At 36.8% G+C, this 21,795-nt stretch overlaps 1 protein-coding gene across 1 annotated transcript; it reads left to right on the plus strand.

The window, feature by feature from the left end:
* The first annotated feature begins 9,617 nt into the window (after positions 1–9,617).
* Positions 9,618–21,560, plus strand: LOC132609022 (UTP--glucose-1-phosphate uridylyltransferase 3, chloroplastic). Its single transcript, XM_060322856.1, has 17 exons — positions 9,618–10,417; positions 12,077–12,251; positions 12,349–12,498; positions 12,585–12,746; positions 12,856–13,028; positions 13,140–13,206; positions 14,132–14,298; positions 15,905–16,063; positions 16,376–16,467; positions 16,565–16,659; positions 18,575–18,652; positions 18,846–18,941; positions 19,284–19,358; positions 19,435–19,526; positions 19,608–19,770; positions 20,169–20,229; positions 21,103–21,560. The coding sequence occupies exons 1-17, from the start codon at positions 9,744–9,746 to the stop codon at positions 21,213–21,215; spliced, it is 2,592 nt and encodes an 863-aa protein (XP_060178839.1). The 5' UTR covers positions 9,618–9,743; the 3' UTR covers positions 21,216–21,560.
* The last annotated feature ends 235 nt before the right edge of the window (positions 21,561–21,795 follow it).

Consider the following 21,795-nt stretch of genomic DNA (forward strand, 5'->3'; position numbering starts at 1 on the left):
CTTGAGATGTCCCGCAGTTCTCCTTCCTGAGTGCATCCGGGCTTGGCAGTAAAGACTCCAGCGAATCAGATGCCGAAGGTGACGAGGCAATCAGCAAAGGAGTGGCTTAGAGATCCCCCCCCCCCATATTAGCTCGGTTCCCATTTGCCTTTGTAGGGTTTGTTTTAAGATAATTTACTGCTTTAGTTTTTTTTGGATGTCTGGATAATTTTTTTTATTTTTGGTGCGGGTGTCCCGGTTTAAGGGCACTCATAAGACAATTGCCCTAGTTGAGCGGATGTTTCTATGTAGGCTAGGCTTTGCTTGAAAATTGGATTTTCTTTGAATTTTGTTGATGTATGAACAAGTTGGGAAAATATGGAGCAAGGGGAGGCCACTGGTCTATGGCGTCGCTGCGGCGGTCACTTGACCGCCGCAGCGAGAACGTTATGGCGGGGAGAGTCTCGCTAGAGCAGGACTGTGGAAAATTTTGGGCCTGCTATAGCGGACAATGACTCCCTGTGGCGAGCCCGCTGTAGCGGTTCCCATACCGCTACAGTGAAGCTACAGTGTTAGTAAGCGAATTTTGATGCCCACCAACTCAGGGCACACAGGGGCTCGTTCGTTTGCTTGGCGCGTACAAACACAGATCTCTATAAACGGGTACGAATGTATCCTCGATTCACTAACCCTCCTAACATACGTACGCAAATTTATACCCCTTAATACCGGCAACTGGATATCCATTTATTTACACATCTAACAAACATACAACCCACAGAGGGTCTTCTTTAGGTCATTGTAATTTGATATCAATTGGAATCGACATATACTAATTAGCCCGTCAAGATACAAATTGGAATCGCCCTGATACCAATTGGATTCAACTAGGAGATTGCGTATTGGAGTAGCACGATAGAATGAACAAAGGAAAACTTCTAGTTGTCCTATAGCCTCTTGCGGATGGGTGCGGACGTCATCGGACCATTCCACAAGACTCTACTAGACATTTGCTTTGGTACTTGTGAGACCGGTAACCTAGGCTCTGATACCAACTGTCACGACCCAAACTACGGGCCGTGCGGACACCTACCGTATTACTACCTAGTGGGCGAACCCTTACCAAACACCCAATATTCAACACATTTTTATTACCAGTAATATACTTAATGATCACAATTTAAAAGTAAATAGTCATAATGACTGTTATAAATACAAGAAAGACTGAAAAATTCCATGGATCTAGTCTAGACATGTACAAGAGCTCCTATTACATAGGGATTAACAAAATAAACGACACAGCCTCTGCCTGGAATGACATGAGCAAGGTTGTAGGAAGATGTCAGGTAATCCACTAAGAGAAACTTCAAGTAATAACCTGCAACACATCTACACCCAAAAAGGATGTAGCAAGAGTAGTATCAGTACACCACACGTACTGGTAAGCATCATAGATCAACTAAGATTAGTTCACGGAACACAATATAAAATCAATAAGATAAATAGATAAGTCAACGTATGCCCCCAAGACTCCCAATATAAACTACTACACCGATACGAACTCACCTCTCTAACTCTTGGTTATTCCGGCTCCCTTGTTCCCACAGTATTGCCAGCTATCCGACTAGTCAAGTGTAGTCCTATTTCGTATTTCCTTTAGGGCCAAATAGTTAATTCTTATCTGATCAATTAACTAACGTCTACTCCATGATTATTAGCCTTAGAGTTTTCTATCCGGTTCACTCGCTAGGATATGATGCATCCGTGGAACGTACTCAACACACCTTCACCAAACACTATGACTCTCTAAATCCATCAGATTTAACTCAGAAATTCTGGAACTTAATAATTCATTCTTACGCCAACACCTTCGTGCATGATCAGAACTCCTCAGACAGTTCAACACCATTATAGGAAATGCATAATACAAATGAAGTAGAATGACAACATGTAAATATGAGAATATGAAGGTATGTGATCCAATGCAATGCAATGACCAAATACACAACTGTACATACATGCTAATTGGTGTCTTTGCCTAATAGTGATGACCTGTAGGGGACCCATGGTGTCCATATACCACACGTTCTGGAACTAATCTCGGACCACGAGCTCACAACTAGGCCACATCCTGTCACGACCCAACTAGTGGCCCATGACGGGTACCCGGAGCTGGCTACCGAGCACCACTCATTATGCTATCTGTCATACTCAACCTGGACATACATCATTCTCAACACAAAACTTATCATGAAATAATCCTCTGGTACTTCTCAAAACATATATGTACATAAGCCCATAAGGTTATAAAACGATGTACGGAATATATACTGAAGAGGTCACATAACATCTACAACCCACATATAAGTATCTACGAGCCTCTAACTGGAATACTGAAATCATAAGGGCAGGACAGGACCCCGCCATGCCCCTATATGTACCCAAAAGGATATACCAAGAAGTGGTGACTCCGGAGTAGTGGAGTGCTCCTGTATATCTGCTGATAAGCTTTTAGGAATCCGGACCTTCTCTCTATCTACCTGTGGGCATGAACACAACGTCCATAAAAGAAAAAGACGTTAGTACGAACAATGTACTGAGTATGTAAGGTTGGTATATCAAACATAATAAATAAATGATAGAACATAAAGTAAAGGGATAACCTGTAACTGGCTGCCCCTTAAGGCCGAATCATGCATGCTAGCTTTTATATTAAATAACATCATATCATACATATATATATATATATATATATATATAAGCTGCTCGACCATATAGGTACGGTGCGATTATCATTAGCCTGTGTCTGGGGTAACCATCTCATGCCGCCCACTAGTGGTGACTGCCCGGCCAACTAGGCACGGTGTATTATCATCATAGCTGCCCACTACACTCATCGTAGTGGTGTCTGCCCGGCCAATTAGGCACGGTGTATCATCACTACCATGTACATAGCATAAAGCATGCATGAGAGTTCAAGTAAAAGCCATAACTCTATCGGAGTGACGTAGGGTCAGTGACCTCCGATTACATTATGGGATAATCATCATCGCTATGTCTCACCTTGAAGGAACTAATATCATGATGTGAGATAACAACAAGAAATAACATCAACAAAATCATAAGATAGGATTATCAAGCTCATAATAGCATCATTATCATCACCATTATCATGGAATATATCTCATCTCTATCTCATAAGAAACTCTTAAAAAATCATGAACTTTCAACTTTTGGGATGTAAGAAGATCATGGAATATAGAGAAGATAGAAATATAGGAGTCACGCCTTTATGAAAAAAAAGGACTAGCCTTACATACCTTTATGTCTCTTTAACGACTAAGCGCTCTCCTTCCAAGCTCACAACTCTACATTCAAGAGAATTTGAACTAAGTTAAATCATTAAAACATGCTTAAGTCTAATCTAAAGTGACTAGGAGCTAACAAAAATTGGGCAGGATTTTCTATGTTTCGACAAATTTCTCCATATAATAAATAACTCCCAACATCAATAGAAACACCCATAATATCATAATCAATAGACTTTCTCAAGTTAAACATTGTTTACTTCTCAAATTCACTTTCAAGGTCATCCATAACCATGACTACAATACAACACCATACTTACTCTTCACATAATACTCCCTCAACGAGATTAGCATCATTTATAACAAGATTATACTCATCTCATACTAAGAACCATGACTCAAATTAACTCACTACTCAAAATACCATTATTACTATATTTTGAGCTCATATTCTACTTTCTTCTCTAATCCAAGTCATTCAACCACTCAATACTTTTAATGACATGAAGTAGATGTAAAACTCACGTTTGATTATGTAGGGATGATCTTTGGATGAAGATATTTCACTTGAGAAAAACTCCAACTTCAATACCAAAGAAATTCTTGACTTGTATCAACCCTAGTGAGCATTCACACACTTGATTCTCTTGATTCTTGGTGTTTAATCTTTGATTTCTCTTGAGTTCATGTTGATATGGTATAGAGAATGTTCTAGAGCTCTCTTGAGGTGTGGAGAATGAGGAAAATGAAAAATAAGAACTTGGGTCCTCTTTTTATAAAAATTTAAAAGCTGCCCGACATGGTTATATGGACACTTATACGGTCCGTATAACTTATACGATCCGTATAAGTGAGCGTATAATACCACCAGTGAGTGTCCCTTCTCTGGACAGGTTATACGGACCTTTATACGAACCGTATAAGTGGTCGTATAACCCACACTTTTCCAAAATTGTTCTCGCCGCTTCGTTTGACTTTCAATCCTTGTGGAACCTTCTTGGCACTTATGTAATACTTCATTAACCATCTAGGGAGCCTTATAGCTCCTCCTCAAGATATTACTAAATCAACATTAGCTCGGTTGTTACAAAACCCTTCCGAACACAAGTTATACTACACTTTCTTCAACAAACTTAGATTCACCGATTCATCTAGCTTTCAAATCTTGTCGTATACACTTTAAAGCTATCAAGTACTCTCCTTAAGGCCATATGGACTCCATGTCCATCTTAAGTTTGTGTTAGTCTATTCACAGTGGAACGACACGAATATCCGAGGTGTAACACATCCTCAGCCCCGGTCAAATGTGCCTTTTCATATATGAATATATATTTATTTTCACATCACTTCCAATGATCGATTATCATGTAGTACCTTATATTCAACTCAACTCGGCCATAAAAGTAGATAGTAGAACTGATATTACTCAGACTTTCTGCTCCATACAGTATTTAATAATCACACGCGAATGTATGCAACGATGCTAATGAATAAAATCAATGTCATGCAATATTCCCCTGACGGGCGTAACACTATTATGCCTTTGCTTTCAACTCACCCAATGCAACCCTTTTTATTGACAAGAATGAACAGACGTATGAATATTGCAATTAACTTAACAATTTAATGCGGAAATTACATATACCTTGGAATAATTATGCTAACCTACGGGGTAATCCTCTTTAACAATGACAAGTGATCACTTCCTATCAGTAGAACCCAGGCATCAACAACCCTAGGACTTAGTATCCATTTATACACTAGTTGTTATTCTAGTTACTATATATACATAAACCTCTGTTAAATTATGAACATATCCATCCAAACTCTGTGTCCGAAGACCTAATCATTCTTTCTCCTGTCAATTCTATTCGTATATATGACTCACTAATCAAAGTGTAACTCAAGTAAACTGTAACCTACCTCAATGATGAGCAGCTATTAGAACTTCCATGAAGTATTCACCCTCCTAGCCTTTATCGAAATCCGCGAGAGATGATAGTTGAAGGGGAAGATGTGAAGAATGTTGGGGGACTCTCTTTTTCTTGGTGTCAAGGGTTTTTCTCCATGTAAAACCTAATATCAGCCTTGAAGGGTCTTTTACTAAAAACGAGGGTGAAATATAAAACTAAGTATTGAAAAATGCATCCACTGGTCCGTGATGTCCGTTGCGGTAGACATGAGGCTCGCTACGGCGTGACCGCTGCGGTGGACCCAATCTTGCCCGGGCCCATATTTTTTTAACTCTTTTCAAAATTGATGTTTCCCACTTATTCATTTAAACACCCCATAGGGCTTACCATTTAAGATCGTAGGCCTAGATTGGGTACGAGTTTTGTGAAGTATTAAATAACGACCGGGCGGGTCGTCACAATGTAATTTCATTTGAAGATATGGACAAATAAATGCTTGTTCTAGATGCTCTCATGTGTGCCTACTGTCATCTCGCAACCTGGCGTTTGCAAAATTATTAGCACAAATAATTCGATTACAGACACAGTTTCCTGATAATCCGATAAAGTCTATTCGCCAAGTTTTCATCCCAAGCATTTAATGATTATTGTTTATCAATTGGAATAAGAGTTGAACATCCTGTAACTTATGTTCACACTCAAAATGGCCTTGCGGAGTCATTAATTAAACGTCTGATGTTGATTGCAAGACCATTACTTATGAAAACGAGGTTGCCCACGTATGTTTGGGGTCACGCTATTTTGCGTGTAGCAACACTTGTTCGTCTCAGACTGACAAATTATCATAAATTTTCTCCATTGTAATTGGTTTTAGGTCAAGAACCTAATATATCTTATCGAAGAATTTTTTGATGTGGCGTATATGTGCTTGTAGCACCACCACATCGCACAAAGATGGGTCCCCAAATAAGATTAGGAATATATGTTGGGTTTGAATCGCCCTCCATTATTCGCTACCTTGAACCATTAACTGGAGATTTGTTCACTGCTTGATTTGCAGATGTCGATTTGATGAGACAATTTCCCCAAAATTAGGGGGAGAGAATAATGAAATAAAAAGGAAAATTTTGTGGAATAATTCATCATTGTCTCATCTTGATCCACGTGCTTCTATTTGTGAGCAAGAGGTCCAAAACATTATTCACTAGTAGAAAATAGCAAATCAAATGCCAGATGTATTTACAGATTTGAAAAGGATTACCAAATCACATATCCCTGCAAAGAATGTCCCAATTCGGATTAATGTCCATGTAGGACCATCTACTAGTGTCATAGCAAATGAGTCCAAACCACGCCTGAAGCGTGGTAGACCATTGGGTTCTAAGGATCAAAATCCTAGAAAAAGAAAAATAAATGGTCAAGATGACACTACGAAAGAACCTCATAAAGAAATTCAAGATTTGAACAATACTGATATTCTTGAAGAAATCAGCGAGCCTGAGACTCAAGAAAATGAGGAAATATCAATTAATCCAATTGATGTTGGGAATAATTTGAATCGATTGGAATTAAATATGTATTATGTCTTTGCTTATAATGTTGCAATAAGAATTATGCAAGATAGTGAGGATCTTGAACCACAATCTGTTAAAGAATGCCGAGAAATATGTGATTGGCCAAAGTGGCAAGAGGCAATTCAATCAGAGTTAAACTCGCTTACCAAACGGGAAGTTTTTGGACTTGTAGTTCAAACACCCAAGGGTATTAAACCTGTTGGTTATAAATGGGTTTTTGTGTGAACAAGAAATGAGATACAAAGATATAAGGCACGCCTTGTTGCACAAGGATTTTCACAAAGGCCTGGTGTCGATTATGAAGAAACGTACTCACCCGTTATGGATGCAATAACGTTATGTTATCTCATTAGTTTCGCTATCCATGAAAGACTTGAGATGCATTTAATGGATGTGGTTACAACCTATCTCTATGGATCACTTTAAAATGAAATATACATGAAAATTCCTGAAGGATTTAAGATGCCTGAAGAATGTAGTTCAAAGTCTCAGGAAATGTATTCAATCAGATTGCAAAGATCATTATATGGTCTGAATCCGGACGCATGTGGTATAACCGCCTTAGTGAGTATTTGCTGAAGGAAGGCTATACAAATGATGTCATTTGCCCATGTGTTTTTATAAAGAAAACAATATCGGAGTTTGTTGTACTTGTTGTATATGTTGACGACACAAACCTTATTGGAACTCCTACAGAGCTAAAAAAGGCAATTGATTATTTAAAGAAGAAATTTGAGATGAAAGATCTTGGAAAGAAAAATTATGCCTTGGTTTGCAAATTGAACATTTGACAAATGGTATCTTGTCGATCAATCTGGCTATACTAAGAAAGTGTTGAAACAATTTTATATGGATGAAGCACATCCATTAAGTACTCCGATGGTTATTCGATCACTTGATGTGAATAAAGATCCGTTCCGACCTCAAGAAAAGAATGAGGAAATTCTTGGTCCCGAAGTACCATATCTTGGTGCAATTGGTGCGCTAATGTATCTTGAAAATACAACAAGGCCTGACATAGCATTTTCAGTTGATGTGTTAGCAAGATATAGTTGTGCTCCTACAAGGAGACACTGGAACAGAATTAAACACATATTGAGGTATCTAAAAGGGACTATTAATTTGGGATTATTTTATTCTAACAATTGCAGTCCTGATCTTGTTGGTTATGCCGATGCAGGGTATTTATCTGATCCACACAAAACTAGATCTCAAACAGGCTATGTGTTTATATGTGGGGGTGCTGTCATATCTTGGCGATCTACAAAGAAGTCTATCGTAGCTACCTCATCAAATCATGCTGTAATAATAGCAATTCATGAAGCAAGCCGAGAAGTTGTGTGGTTGAGGTCAATGATACATCTCATTCGAGAAAAGTCTGGTTTGAAATGTGACACAATACCCACAATCATATATGAAGATAATGCAGCATGCATTTCTCAATTGAAGGGAAGATTCATAAAAGGAGAAAGGACAAAGCACATTTCACCAAAGTTGTTCTTCACATACGAGCTCCAAAAAAATGGTGATATCAACGTGCAACAGATTCGTTCATGTTATAATATGGATGATTTTGTTCACTAAGTCTCTACCAACTGCAACTTTCGAGAAGATGGTGCACAAGATTGGAATGCGAAGACTCAAGCACTTGGACTGAAGTTCTCATCAAAGGGAGTTAATACATGTTGTACTCTTTTTTCCATACAAGTTTTTGTCCCACTGGGTTTTTCTTGTAAAGTTTTTAATGAAGCAACCAAAATATGTATTAATAGAAATGTGTACTCTTTTTCCTTCACTAGATTTTTTTCCACTAACGTAAGGTTTTAATGAGGCATATTATCTATCAAAATAGATATCCAAGGGGGAGTATTATAGATATTATCATATATTGTGGATGTCTATCTTTAGGAGAAATATTAGGACTAGTAACTTTGGGACCAAGTCAATATTGTCGTATAAATAGAGATGTTCCCTTCATTGTATTTCATCCCTCAAAAGAAATAAGAACTCTGTTCTCTCTTTCTCTACAAATATTCTTGCTTTAGTTTATTGTTTATAACAGGATTTGAAAAATAATTTAAAGTGAGTAATTAATACTATGAATAAAATAAGAAAAAAAATTATCTTTTTTTAATATACTAAAAGTAACCTTTATTTTTGAAATAATGGACAAGTAAAAGTGAACAGAGAAGTATTTATTAAGAAAGTAGGACGTGAGATTAGAGAGATGGAGTGAGAGAAAACAAATACACAGACACCCCCAAAAAACATAAAAAAAAATACGAGCAACCAATCAAAATCATGCAGAAGATGTTGTGATGACGAGGCGTCGACGGTTATTTGGACAGTGTTGTGGCGTTTGGCTCCTTTTCTTTAACGACCCGTTTGGCTATGATTTTTCATTTTTTTTCGGAATTTTCTTTTCATTTAATTTAAAAATCAGCATTTGACCATAAAAGCTTTTGTATTTATAATTTGAAAAATATCTAAAATCTTATTTTCACTTTCATTACATTCAGACAACCAAATATTCTTTGCAAGACCTATAACCAAACACAACTCTTCTTCAACTCCTCCAACCTTGAAAATTCCAAATAAATTGGAAAAATGACATTACTCCCTCTGTTCGAATTTATGTGACATATTTCGCTTTTCGAGAGTCAATTAGATTAAATTTTAAAATTTAATTAAATTAGATTAATTTAATATTTTAAAATTAAAATTTATTTTAAAAATTACATGAGAAATATTATAATTTATAACTTTTCTCTTATCAATTCATGTAACTTGAATTTTTGAGACGAAAAAAGTACCTACAGAAAGAACTTGGTTTATGTGGTGGCCAAACGCCTACTAAACATCATTCCTTTTACCTCGGCATATGCTCCCCGAATCTCTCCTTATCCCCCTTGCAAATTGTCACTCCATAACTCACAAACTGAATACAACCTTCTCTCTCTCTCTCTCTAATGGCGTCCTTGACGCCAGTGCTTCAACAACATAACAACCTTCTTTTCACTTTCACCTCAAAATATAACTCTTCTCTTAATTACTATGTAACGAAGCCTTTCGCTTCTACATCATCTTCTCTGTTTTCATCGCCATCACGTCCCTCTGTAGTGCGCCTCACGCGCGTTTCCACCGCGCCTGTAGAGTACGCGCCACCACCTCCTGAAGACGACGACTTCGAGTTTCACAAAGAAATCTCCAGGCTAAAAGCATTGAAATCCAAGCTTGATAGTTGTAATAATTTGAAGGATAGAATTAGAGTGATTGACTCTGATACTCGTGTCAATTCGTTTTTTTATTCGAATAAGAGTTCGTTTCCGAGGGTTTTGGAGAGACTGGATTTGGATGAATATGAAGTTTTTTTGCTTAAATGTGTGGTTGCTGCTGGGCAACAACATGTTTTTGGTGATATTTGTACAGAGTTTGACGCGAAAAGAAGTTCGTTGAAGAGTGCTTTGTATGCTTTGGCGGATATAATTGAGAGTTGGGATGTAAATGACGGTATTCGTGGTGGCCATGGGGGTGTTGATAATGTTTATGGGCTTGGAAATGAAGAATTTGAGGCATTCAGGTCAATGTTGAAAATGATTGGAGAGGTCGAGCGGGTTTATGATTGCATTGGAGGGACAATTGGGTTAGTTCTCTATATTTTTCCTTCCATTGGATTTTAATTTCTCCGAGGCATAATACATAGATAGACATGTTAAGGTGGCCTCAACCGGTAAATAAACACTCCAACTTTGAAAATGCACATCTAGACATTTCAACTCGTCTGCACTGTGTCTCGTGGACACCTAATGCTGACGTGGCATGTAAATTTTTGAGGTGTCTAGATGGTTATTTTGTAAAGTTAGAATGTTTAGCTGGCACTGTGGAGAAGCGTTGAGGTGTCTAGATGATCATTTTGTAAGCTGGATTGTACAACTGGCAGTAGAGGCCAAGTTTACGAGTCTATCTATTTATTATGCCTTTTCTCCTATTAGTTGTTAGTTTCAACAAGCTGATCTTTCGGACGCTGACATACAAGTCTGTAACCAGACTTTTGAGATCCTTCACTAGTGTATAATAGGTGAGTGCCTGAACAATGACAGTAGTAAATGAAAGGAAATAACTAGTTGCATTTTCCTAGTGAGCAAGGGCTTTATAAAATGAAATTCGTAGCTAAACCTTGAAGATTGTAAATAATCAATTTAAGTTACTTCCTTAGTGAAGTGGGAGGAGAACCATGAGAGTCGCAGCTTTAAATCCAGTGGAGGAAAAAACACTAGGTTAGGTAGGTGTGCAAGCTAGGCTGGACACCACCGTCATTTAAGAAACAGTTTGAAGTTACTAAATTTGAAGTATTTATCAAAATTCTTTCACTAAACTTGAAGTGTAAAGTTTATACGATCTGAATCTCTTAGCTGAGCTAGTAACATAATTATCCTCTTGCATATTTAAACCTTACTATCTATAGTTATGCAATTACGATGATGGTACATTTTTATTATTAATGAGCATATGCAAAGTATTTCTGCTCAAACTTGCCTAACTTTTGGCAGAAAATTGATGTAACATTATCAAAAATGTATACTGTCCAATTCAGTTTCTCGAAGTGTTTAAATAATATAATGGAAGAAACACCAAGAGTTCAAAAGTAAATCCCTTTTACTAGGTGATTCAGTTACTGATTTTTGTGGACAAAACTTGAGATAGCATAAATTGTTTAAGGCTGCTTAAGTACATCCAACTTTCTGGATTTTGAAGAATTGAGTGTTTATTTGTTCCCGTATATGTTAGTTTCCTTATGTTGTATCCCCTACATTCCATTTAATATTTGCTGAGCCTTCATACTCTGTTATCTTTCGCCAAATTAGCAAGCTGTTATTATTCTACTTTTTAAGTTTTTTCCTTTAAGCTTTGTACACAAATGATTTTCTTTTATTCAGTTATGATATACTCCTTCTGTCCCAATTTATGTGGCACCGTTCGAATTCGAGAGTCAAACCTTAAAATCGTGACTGTGTATCCGGATATAGAATCTTTAAATTTTTTAAAATAAACTTTACATATTTGAAAACCATGTAAAAATACTTAAGTCACAGTAAATGACAATTTAAAATATTTATAAGAACATGAAAAAATAGCGGTCAGAGAAAATCTCTTTTGACTCTCGAAATCTGGAACCTGCCACATAAATAGGGACAAAGGGAGTAATTTGTCATCAGACCTTGCCATAGTTGAACTATTTGTTGAGATGGTCCAGACCTTTTTAAGCTACTCGTGCTAATGAAATACAAGAACTTTGCTGCAGGTATCAGATCATGGTTCTTGAGCTTCTTGCTCAGTCAACTCTTGAACGGCAGTGTCTGCCCCTTCACTCCAATAAATCTCTCAGTCGTGAGATAATAGAAATTCATCCTCCAAGTGTGCTTGATCTTTCTCAGGATTTAGAATATGCATCTCAAGCAGCTATATGGGGAATTGAAGTTAGTCAATGCACTTTATTTTCAATGCATTTTATTTTTAGATGTCAACACTTGTAATTCTGGCATTGATCTACTCACTGTTTTAACTCTTTTGAAGGGATTGCCAAACATGGGTGAAATATATCCTCTTGGTGGCTCGGCAGACAGGCTGGGTTTGGTTGACCCAGACTCAGGTGAATGTCTTCCTGCTGCAATGCTTCCATACTGTGGGCGTACTCTATTAGAAGGTCTTATAAGAGATCTTCAGGTAATTATCAAGCGATTTGTTTCTGCATTCATAGTGTTCTAAATCAAATCAAAACAAAGATGATGATATCTTTCAACTACTGCAAGGCTAGGGAGTACCTGTATTTCAAGTTATACCGCAAACAATGTATCACTCCAGTTGCGATCATGACAAGTGCAGCAAAAAGCAATCATGAGCGTGTCACCTCGCTGTGTAAGGGACTGTGCTGGTTCGGAAGGGGAAGATCAAACTTCAAACTTTTCGAGCAGGTAAAAATTCAAATGCATTTCGCTCTTATGATTCCATGAATTAATGTGTGTTCTTATATTTATTACATAAGCTGCTGTTCATTTGGTTATTTAACTTGTCAATTGCTAGCCTCTTGTTCCAGCTGTTAGCGCAGAAGATGGGCAGTGGTTGGCTAGTGGACCATTCGAACCTGTATGCAAGCCAGGTGGTCATGGGGTGATCTGGAAACTTGCTTATAATGAAGGTGTTTTCCAGTGGTTTCACGATCATGGAAGACGAGGTGCAACCGTGCGGCAAATCAGGTTAATTTCAAATTGATAACTGATCTTTCAGGATAATTACTAACTTGAATGAAAAGAGGAAATGTGGTATAATTTATGTCTTGAATATGGTTGACACTCTTGACTTCACAGTAATGTTGTGGCGGCTACAGATGTGACTCTTTTGGCTTTAGCTGGAATTGGTTTGCGCCAGGGAAAGGTAAGGAATTATACGATGTCAGTTATTTTCAAAAGCATGCAGAAGGCAGTAGAAAATAAGAGAATTGGATTTGACTGCAATCTATTCTTGATATTCCTGGATCACCTAATTTCGACAGTGAGGAGAAGATCAAATAGGATTTGCTGAAGAGGTAAAATCTATGTTGCTCGGACTCGGGTGCGGGTGTCGGATACGGGTATGGATCTAGAGGTCGGACTCGGCATGATCTAAATTTTAAGATTCGTGGGTACGGATCCGGGTACGGATACGGGTGCGGGGATTCGGCAAAAATAATTCAAAATTCTAATAATATAGCTACAAGAATATGCCTAGATTATGAGAGCTTTTTGTGGAAGCACCTACATGTAGTTTGTACCAAACATGTGATTCAATCTTCCATTCTACTAGGTGCTAGACTGCGTGCTCCGAGAAACTAGTTAAATTTTCTACATAATATTGAAGGTATGCCATCTCATGTCTTCAAATCTCTACTTTTTGTTATCTTGAGAAATCATAATCTCAAAATTTTTCTTTAATTTGGTCATGAATTTCGGTCAAAGTATCCGATCTCTATTGACCGGATCCGACACGAATTCCATACCCAAACCCGTGTCGTGTCGTGTCGGACACGGGTACGGCGGCAAAAGTGAAGGGTCCGAGCAACATAGGGTAAAATGAATCGTTTTAGTTCATGATATTAGTGCCACCTTGGGAAAAATCAGTTCTCTTATATAGGACCAGCAGGAACAATTTATAGAATACAAGATATATTTAGGCAGTAATTTGCGCTCGCTTGGAGAAGCCAGGACAAGAGTATATTTTGGCCTAGGCCATGCGTTGACCTTATGCCTTATTTCTTGCTTGCTCCAGACTGGAATCAATCTGCTATTTACTTTTTATATTCTGTGGTCTCCAAAATTTCCAGAAACTGGGCTTTGCTTCATGTAAGAGAAATCCTGGTGCTACTGAAGGCATAAATGTTCTTATTGAGAAGAAGAATCTTGAGGGGAAATGGACTTATGGTATATCCTGCATAGAATATACCGAGTTTGACAAGTTTGGAATGACAGATAGTCCCCTTTCTTCTTACAGGTACTCTATGTCCTTTCTTGTTCAAATACAAAGAATGATTTCTTTAATTAGAACCTTTGGGCAGCTTATCTTTCATTCATGAGTTTTAAAATGATCACATCAAAGTCAGTATATGTAAAATATGTCAAAACGACTTTCTGCGTGTGACAGTAGCTTTAGCATTCTGAACGACCTTGTATGTTGTTTCCTGAGAGTACCAGCTGACACTTAGAATTTCCTACTATAAATTGATGCTGTCAATTGTAGCTTCCAGAATCGACTTTTCTAAATAGCTTTTAAGTATTGATGCTGAAAATTTCCCTGAACCTACATTATGGCCCGTGATTTGAGATTGGTGATGCACGTTTTTGCAATCAAGTACAATCAAACGGAATCCAATGCTGATGCAAAATTCAAATTAGGGTGTTCCTAAAAATTACCTTTTGCTGTCAGTTGCTTTTCTGGAAGCGTAGAAACTAATATTATGCTGATGATATTAAACTTGAGGATTTCACATTCTTGCAACTCTTATTGCATGTGTGGAGGACCTATCACTATGGTAATTCATTCTCTTGATGTGCATTGGGTTGATTCTAAGCTATTTTGCTTGGACTCGGGTGGAGGTATCCGATACGGGTGTAGATTTAGAGTTCAGATTCTTCATCACATAAATTTTAGGATTTGGGGGTATGGATACTAGTGCAGATACGGGTGTTGGATACAGCCAATAAATGTATATTACAACATATAAAGTATATATTTCGATTAACTGAAGTTATTGAACTAAAACTAATAAAATTTTAATTTTTTATAAACCCCTAATATTTTATTCATAGGGTTTCTCGCTCTATAGCAAAACATTCTCATAATTTATATAACTATATATGTGTGTGTGTGTGTGTGTGTATATATGTATATGTATATATACATACCGAATTGATCTATACTTCTCGGTCGTACATGTAGTCAAAGCACCCGAGGTAGGTCGACCAAATCCGGTGTGGATCCCACACCCACATGTTGTGTCGTCACGGGTGTGATAGGGATTTGAAGTGCCCAAGCCACTTAGACTCTAGGGCATCTTTGGTGCAGAAGAGTGAAGACTTAAAACACCTCTAGCTTGTCTAGATGAAATGTCTTATCCTTTTGGATTAACCTACCAACCTTTCATTTCCTGTGTTGTTGCCTCACTGGTTAGTTGATGCTTGCATGATATTCCCTCCATTTCAATTTATGTGGCGGTGTTTGATTTGACAAGGAGTTTAAGAAAGATTTACCTGTGGTCATAAACTGCCATTAGATTTTTGTGACGGTAAAAGCATGCCATTAAGGGTTAAATGCGAAGTTTAAAGTTAAAATGTTTCCAATAATAGAAAGGTGTCGTTCTTTTGGGAACAGACTAATAAGGAAATAGTGCCGCATAAAATGGAATTGAGGGAGTATTGTCTTTCAATCAGGTGTAACGGCCTCAGTTTGTAGCTATAAGCACAGTTAGGTCATTAGTTTTTCATCCTTCTAACTTTCCATGGTAATGACAATCTTATTATAATTAATCTTACCATGTCATCAAAAAAATTAATCTTACCATTGTAGAAAATTCTAATCTGTATCTTCGTCCTTTTTTAAGTTTACAGGATGAGTTTCCTGCCAATACAAATATTCTATATGTTGATTTGCCCTCTGCTGAGCTTGTTGCTTCAAGTAATGAGGAGACTAGTTTACCTGGAATGGTGCTTAATGTGAAAAAGGCAATCACATTTGTGGACCAGTTTGGAAGCAAGCATAGGTAAGATATACATCTTCTAGTTGTGCAAGCTATTCTAACTTTGTCTTTATTGATTGGACATGTGCTTATTATCAAATTTATTACTGATAGATACCATGAGTCATGACTACAAAAAATGCATTGAACTCCATAGATTGAAATTATCTTGGTTTCTTATAACTTCCAGCTCACCTGCATTCTATTTTACAATTATAAATTATTGACCGTGTAAATGTTTCTAGCTTCTTATCTGATGAGTTCTCAGTTCAGTAACAATTCAGACATGCTAGTTCTTTACTGATACCATGACATTTTACTTTCTGTTCATTCCAGTGTTCCAGGTGGCCGTCTTGAATGCACAATGCAAAACCTTGCTGACAACTTTTTCAATACACGCTCATCTAGATGCTATGACGGTGTCGAAGGTCTGATTTGGCTCTTTTAAGTGAAGTTTTTTAGCATATATCATGAACCTTCTGTTCTGATGCAGTTTTGAGTGAACTGATTTTGCTTATATTTCAGATGGACTAGATACTTTTATTGTATACAACGAAAGAAAGAAGGTGACATCATCTGCCAAGAAGAAACGTAGACAGGGTGACAAGTCGTTACACCAGGTTCTACAGAATTTAGTAGCTTCTTTGAGGAATCCGGAATAGCACGTTTTCATTGATAAGCAAATTCTTTATTCTTGACCTAAAAAAATAAATAAAAGTGTCCCTTCTCTAACAGTTTAAGGTTTTTTTTATTCCAATTGAATTTAAGCGTGTAGATGTTATGATCACACAATCTAAGATGGCAGAGCAAGCAGAGGTCATCAGAGTGTTGCCACCATGCAACAACTAAAATATTTTTACATGTTTGGTCTAAGAAAAATAATCAGGCCAGCATATGAAGGAGCCTGTTGTAAACCTGCCACAAATAAATAAAGTGTTCCCTCTCTGACAAAATTAACAAAAACATAAAAATGCCATATCTGCAATCTCTTTCAAGACAACACTATTGAGCTGAAAATTTCAGGCAAAGATTGCATGTGTCGTACTATGACAAATGCTTGACTAACTCATTATATTATTGATATTATCAACAAACATTGTACTTTCTGTTCTTCATTTTGGTTTTCAAATGATTCAAATTGTTTATGCCCGTCATTGTTTTAAAAGGCAGTGTCAGGACTCACCCCGGGGCTCGCCTCGGGGCAGGGCAGTGGCAAAATGCCCTGGGGCTGACGTGCGGGGCTTAGTTCCTATGAGGTTTACGCCCTAAGCGCCCAACCGTACGCCCTAAACACGCCTAACGCCCAACGCCCAGGGCTCGCCTAACAGTTCTTACACAAATTATATTTTAAATTCCTTAATTAAAATCATTCACCCTTATAATTGTTTAACAAAATAATGATACTTAATAGTTTTTCATCTATAGAAATAGAAGATTGGGTGTAACTCATATAACAAGTCGTAATATTGGATATTTACTATTTGAGAACGTCGTGAGGGTGAATATCACTTAATATTTAAAAAAAAAACACATATCGGAATTGTACATTTTCACTTGTCATTGGTCATAAGTCCTATGTATCAGAATTATCATATAATTTTATTTTTTGTTCATGAAGAAGTTATGTTTTAATTGTAATATTGATAAATTTTATTGATTATTTGCTTATAGGGAGATAAAATGAATAGTATGATAGTAATAGTGTTTTAAGAAACTGTGTTTTTTTCCGTGTTTGAAAGTTAAAATGTTAGAATTGTTTTGCATTTCATAATAGCTTTTATTTCATTGTATTGTTTATACTTGTAAAATTATGTTATATATAATTACAAGTTATAAGCGGTGTATAATGGATTGCTTTGATTATTTTTTTGTGAGGATCAAGCGCGCGCGCGCTCACACACACACACACACACACACACACACATATATATATATATATATATTTCATTTATTTACAGTTTTCTTTTATTTTTTTATGTAATTTTACCTATTTAAAAATATTTATTGTAATTATATTATTTTAAGAAATACTAAAAATTAAATACCCATGGGGCTTACGCCCCGTGCCTCGAGGCGTATGTAAAAAGCCCCGCCTTATGCCCCCGCCTTTTAAAACACTGATGCCCGTTTAACAATACTTGGGTGAAGTTGAAAAAAACTGAGTGTTTGAAGTTGAAATTAAAAAGAGTATTTGGAAGTTTGATTTGGAAATAACGTCCATGTCCAAACGCCAACTTAAAATATTTGATTCACTAGAATTACTTTCTTTCTTGTGAAGTAACAAATATTATGGACACTCCAAAGAAGAAATGTGTCGAAGCTGAATATAATAACTCTCTATCAATTTTATGAGCTTAGTTACAGTTGAAGTGCAAAGAAAATGATGGAAATTTATTCTGGTAATGAGATTCACATCCCAAAGCGTAACATCACAACTTTGGAGAATGTGTAATTTAAAGGTCATGTTTACTTTTTCGGAAATTAGATGACATCAGAGGTATTATTATAACTCATTGGAATTGAAATTGTGTGTAGACTCCAGATGGATCACTGTTGGATATAATGCGTAATGCCTATGATATTCTTTCTTGCTGTGAGATAAAACTTCCAAAGGTATATCTTGGGATTTTTTTTTTTTTTTAATAATTCTTCTGCTATTCTTGGAGTATTATTACCTAGTTACTTGAACTTGGTTAGTATGTGACATATTAGTGTGCAGTTTATTCCAGTCTGATTCCACAAGCTACCTTTTTTTTTGGGGGATGAAGTTAGTACACTTCTTTATACTCTTGTTATGTATCTGCAGATTGAAGGTAATGAAAAGTATGTTGACTCTGGGCCTCCATTTCTAATTCTTCTCCATCCTGCTCTAGGCCCCCTTTGGGAAATAACTAGACAGAAGGTAATCCGGCAATTGCCTTTCTGTTAAAGTGTTTCATTGACTTGCATTATTTTAATATCTGTCCTTCATTTCTTGAATTTTGCTCTGGAACTCCCAAAAACATGCGACTATGATTTTAAAATTGACCTTGAAATTGATGTCTGGACCTTATTTATCATTGGGCATACTACTATGTTCTTCTTTGGCCATCGTCTACCTTCGTCAAAGCTAGTACCAAAAACTGTTAAAGTTATATACTTAATGTTATATACTTTTGTCCTTCCTTGATGAAGAGCTTAGTCACGGGGCATGCTCTACTATCCTGAAAGCTATAACTGTTTCTTTTGCTTTATCTTTTCTTAGTTCCATCGAGGTTCCATCTCTAGGGGTTCGGAGTTGCAAATAGAGGCTGCTGAGTTCTTGTGGAGAGATGTGCAGGTTAGAATTCTTGGTTCCTGCGCCAGGACATGCTTTTTAGCTTGTTATGACCAATTTACTTGGCTTTGTTTTCCAGCTTGATGGGAGTTTAATCATTTTAGCTGAGAATGTACTAGGTTCAACTAGGATTGATGAAAATGGTGAAACCATTCTACAGTATGGAAAAAGGTAATGAAATCCACCCGGTTGTTTGATTCTTGAATCTACTAGCTTGGAGATGTCCATTCAATGATAAAATCCTTTATGTAGGTGTGGGAGATGTAAGCTGGAGAATGTCAAGATATCAAATGGTGGAATTGATTGGAATGCAAGAGAAAATTTATACTGGAAGCACGATGTGCAGCGGTATGAGGCAGTAAAGGTGATACTTCACGGAAATGCAGAATTTGAAGCAGTGGATGTTATATTGCAGGTTTGCTTAACCTCAGACTATATGATTAGCATTTGAACATGCAAAAGTGTAGTTTGTGAATTTTTCTTGTACTGTGGGAGTTAAGTTATCACTAACTAAGGCAAATATGACTGTGTTAAGTTGTATGTTATAGTTTTCAGTCCCAGATTTGCCCTTGGAAGAGGGAGGGTGTGTTAAAAGTAAATGAAAAGCTAAAGGGCGAGATAATGTCACCTATACTGACAATTTTCTTTCCCCTAGGTTATGATACCATGATTTGGTGCTTCTGTTAGAAGGAACTTAAAGTATATGGCTTACATGCCTCCTTATTATTCATGCCATATTCAAAATCCTGTAACTGTGCTTTTTTGTTTCATCAGATGCTGAAATGTTCCTTCATCTTGCTTTTCGGACTGCAGGGTAATCATTTGTTTGAAGTTCCAGATGGCTACAAAATGAAGATAACTGCAGGAGATTCAGGTTTTTAGAAGATTTGATCTAATATATGCTTGGTTTACTTTTTCATTATTATGTTACACATTTTTACGAAGGCATTTCATATTGTCAATAGAGTTATTCTTTGCGTCTTGTCACTTTAACATCTTCTTCTTAGTGAGGTATTTGTTAAACTATTAGAAAAGATGTTGCACCAGTATAGCTGGCAGAGTATACATGTACCTGCATCTATTACCGAAAGGTCTTGTAGAACGTAGGTACATGTACCAAACTTTACTAAGTAGCAGTAATTACATTATATATACTGATATTAGTGTACACACATTCTCGAGCACAAAAATATGGGGTAAATAAAGGTCAGCCTGGCAGAGTATACATGCACCTGGGTTCTACAAGACCTCTCGGTAATAGATGCAGGTACATGTGGGGTAAATAAAGGTCAGCCTGACAAGGGTTTGAGAAAGGCAGCTTGAATGCAATTTCCCTGGGGCCATGATATTTAGGTGTAAGTTGGAAAATGATCTTGGTGATATATATATATATATATATATATATATATATATATATATATAATCAACTTACCAGAAAACCTTTTGACGTCCAATTGGGTGAGGGATTTCCATCTAGAGAGAAGTTGGAAATGTGATCTGTCCTTGGGTGCATTTAATGTTTAAAGGTTAACGATAGAGATACTCTTTACTTCCTTATTGGTTCTTCTATTCAAACATTTTTGTGTTCGACAATGTATATACACTAATATCGTAGATATAATTTAATTACTGCTACTATGTTGGTAAAGTGTTTGGTACTGACACGCTTAAATTTAGTGTCCGATATTTTATTTTATTTCAGTTGAAAATACTGAGTTTGTTTACTAGTTGTGTTCCTATCATTCAGGGTTAGCAGTTGAGCTTAAACCAATTGAGGATAAGTTGATGGAGTGTGGAAGCTGGTTTTGGAACTACAAGATAATGGGCAAACATGTTCAGTTGGAATTGGTGGAGTTATAGGAGGATTGACAGATACCTTGCCCACTTCTTTTGTGAATCAGGGTTCACAACTGGGGCTCATAACTGGTTCAGACTTTGGTTGAACAAAAGTTGAACCACTCGACTCTCCATCAATTTTGTGATGATGAGTCTTAATGCCATATAATCACCATGTAATTGAGGCTGTCTGTAATTTAGTTGTAAATCATGTGAGTCACAATTTGACCACTCTTAATACCACAGTTGTATAATTTATTTCATTTTTTCCGTGTAAATGTAAATAATTGAGTTTCACTCCAGGTTTCCTGGTCATTGTTGTATGATTCTATGACAAAATTGATTCTATGAAGATAATGCTTGTGGATCTATGTTTACTTTTATGTTTCTAGGTTGTTGGGAACTGGGGATAACCTCTTGATTTTGGATTGAAGTTGCAGTGCTTTATTTTTTGAGGGAAAAAAAGGGAGCAAGCCAAGTAAAATATGAGGTGAGAAGTTGCAGATTTTTCTTTTCGCGGTGAAGGTGTAATTAACGTGTGATATTTGAACAATGCATTGTCATAGATTATGATGGTCGGAAATGAAGCTGTTTCTTTCGGGAA

The sequence above is a fragment of the Lycium barbarum genome, chromosome 9 (assembly GCF_019175385.1).
Source record: "Lycium barbarum isolate Lr01 chromosome 9, ASM1917538v2, whole genome shotgun sequence".
In the NCBI taxonomy this organism is placed as follows: Eukaryota; Viridiplantae; Streptophyta; class Magnoliopsida; order Solanales; family Solanaceae; genus Lycium; species Lycium barbarum.

Bases quoted from the DNA above. Each gene is read 5' to 3' on its own strand.
- LOC132609022 (XM_060322856.1), top strand. From the start codon at position 9,744: ATGGCGTCCTTGACGCCAGTGCTTCAACAACATAACAACCTTCTTTTC. The intron at 12,252-12,348 runs GTTAGTCAATGC...ACTCTTTTGAAG, and splicing joins CAGCTATATGGGGAATTGAA to GGATTGCCAAACATGGGTGA. The intron at 13,029-13,139 runs GTTAATTTCAAA...TTGACTTCACAG, and splicing joins GCAACCGTGCGGCAAATCAG to TAATGTTGTGGCGGCTACAG.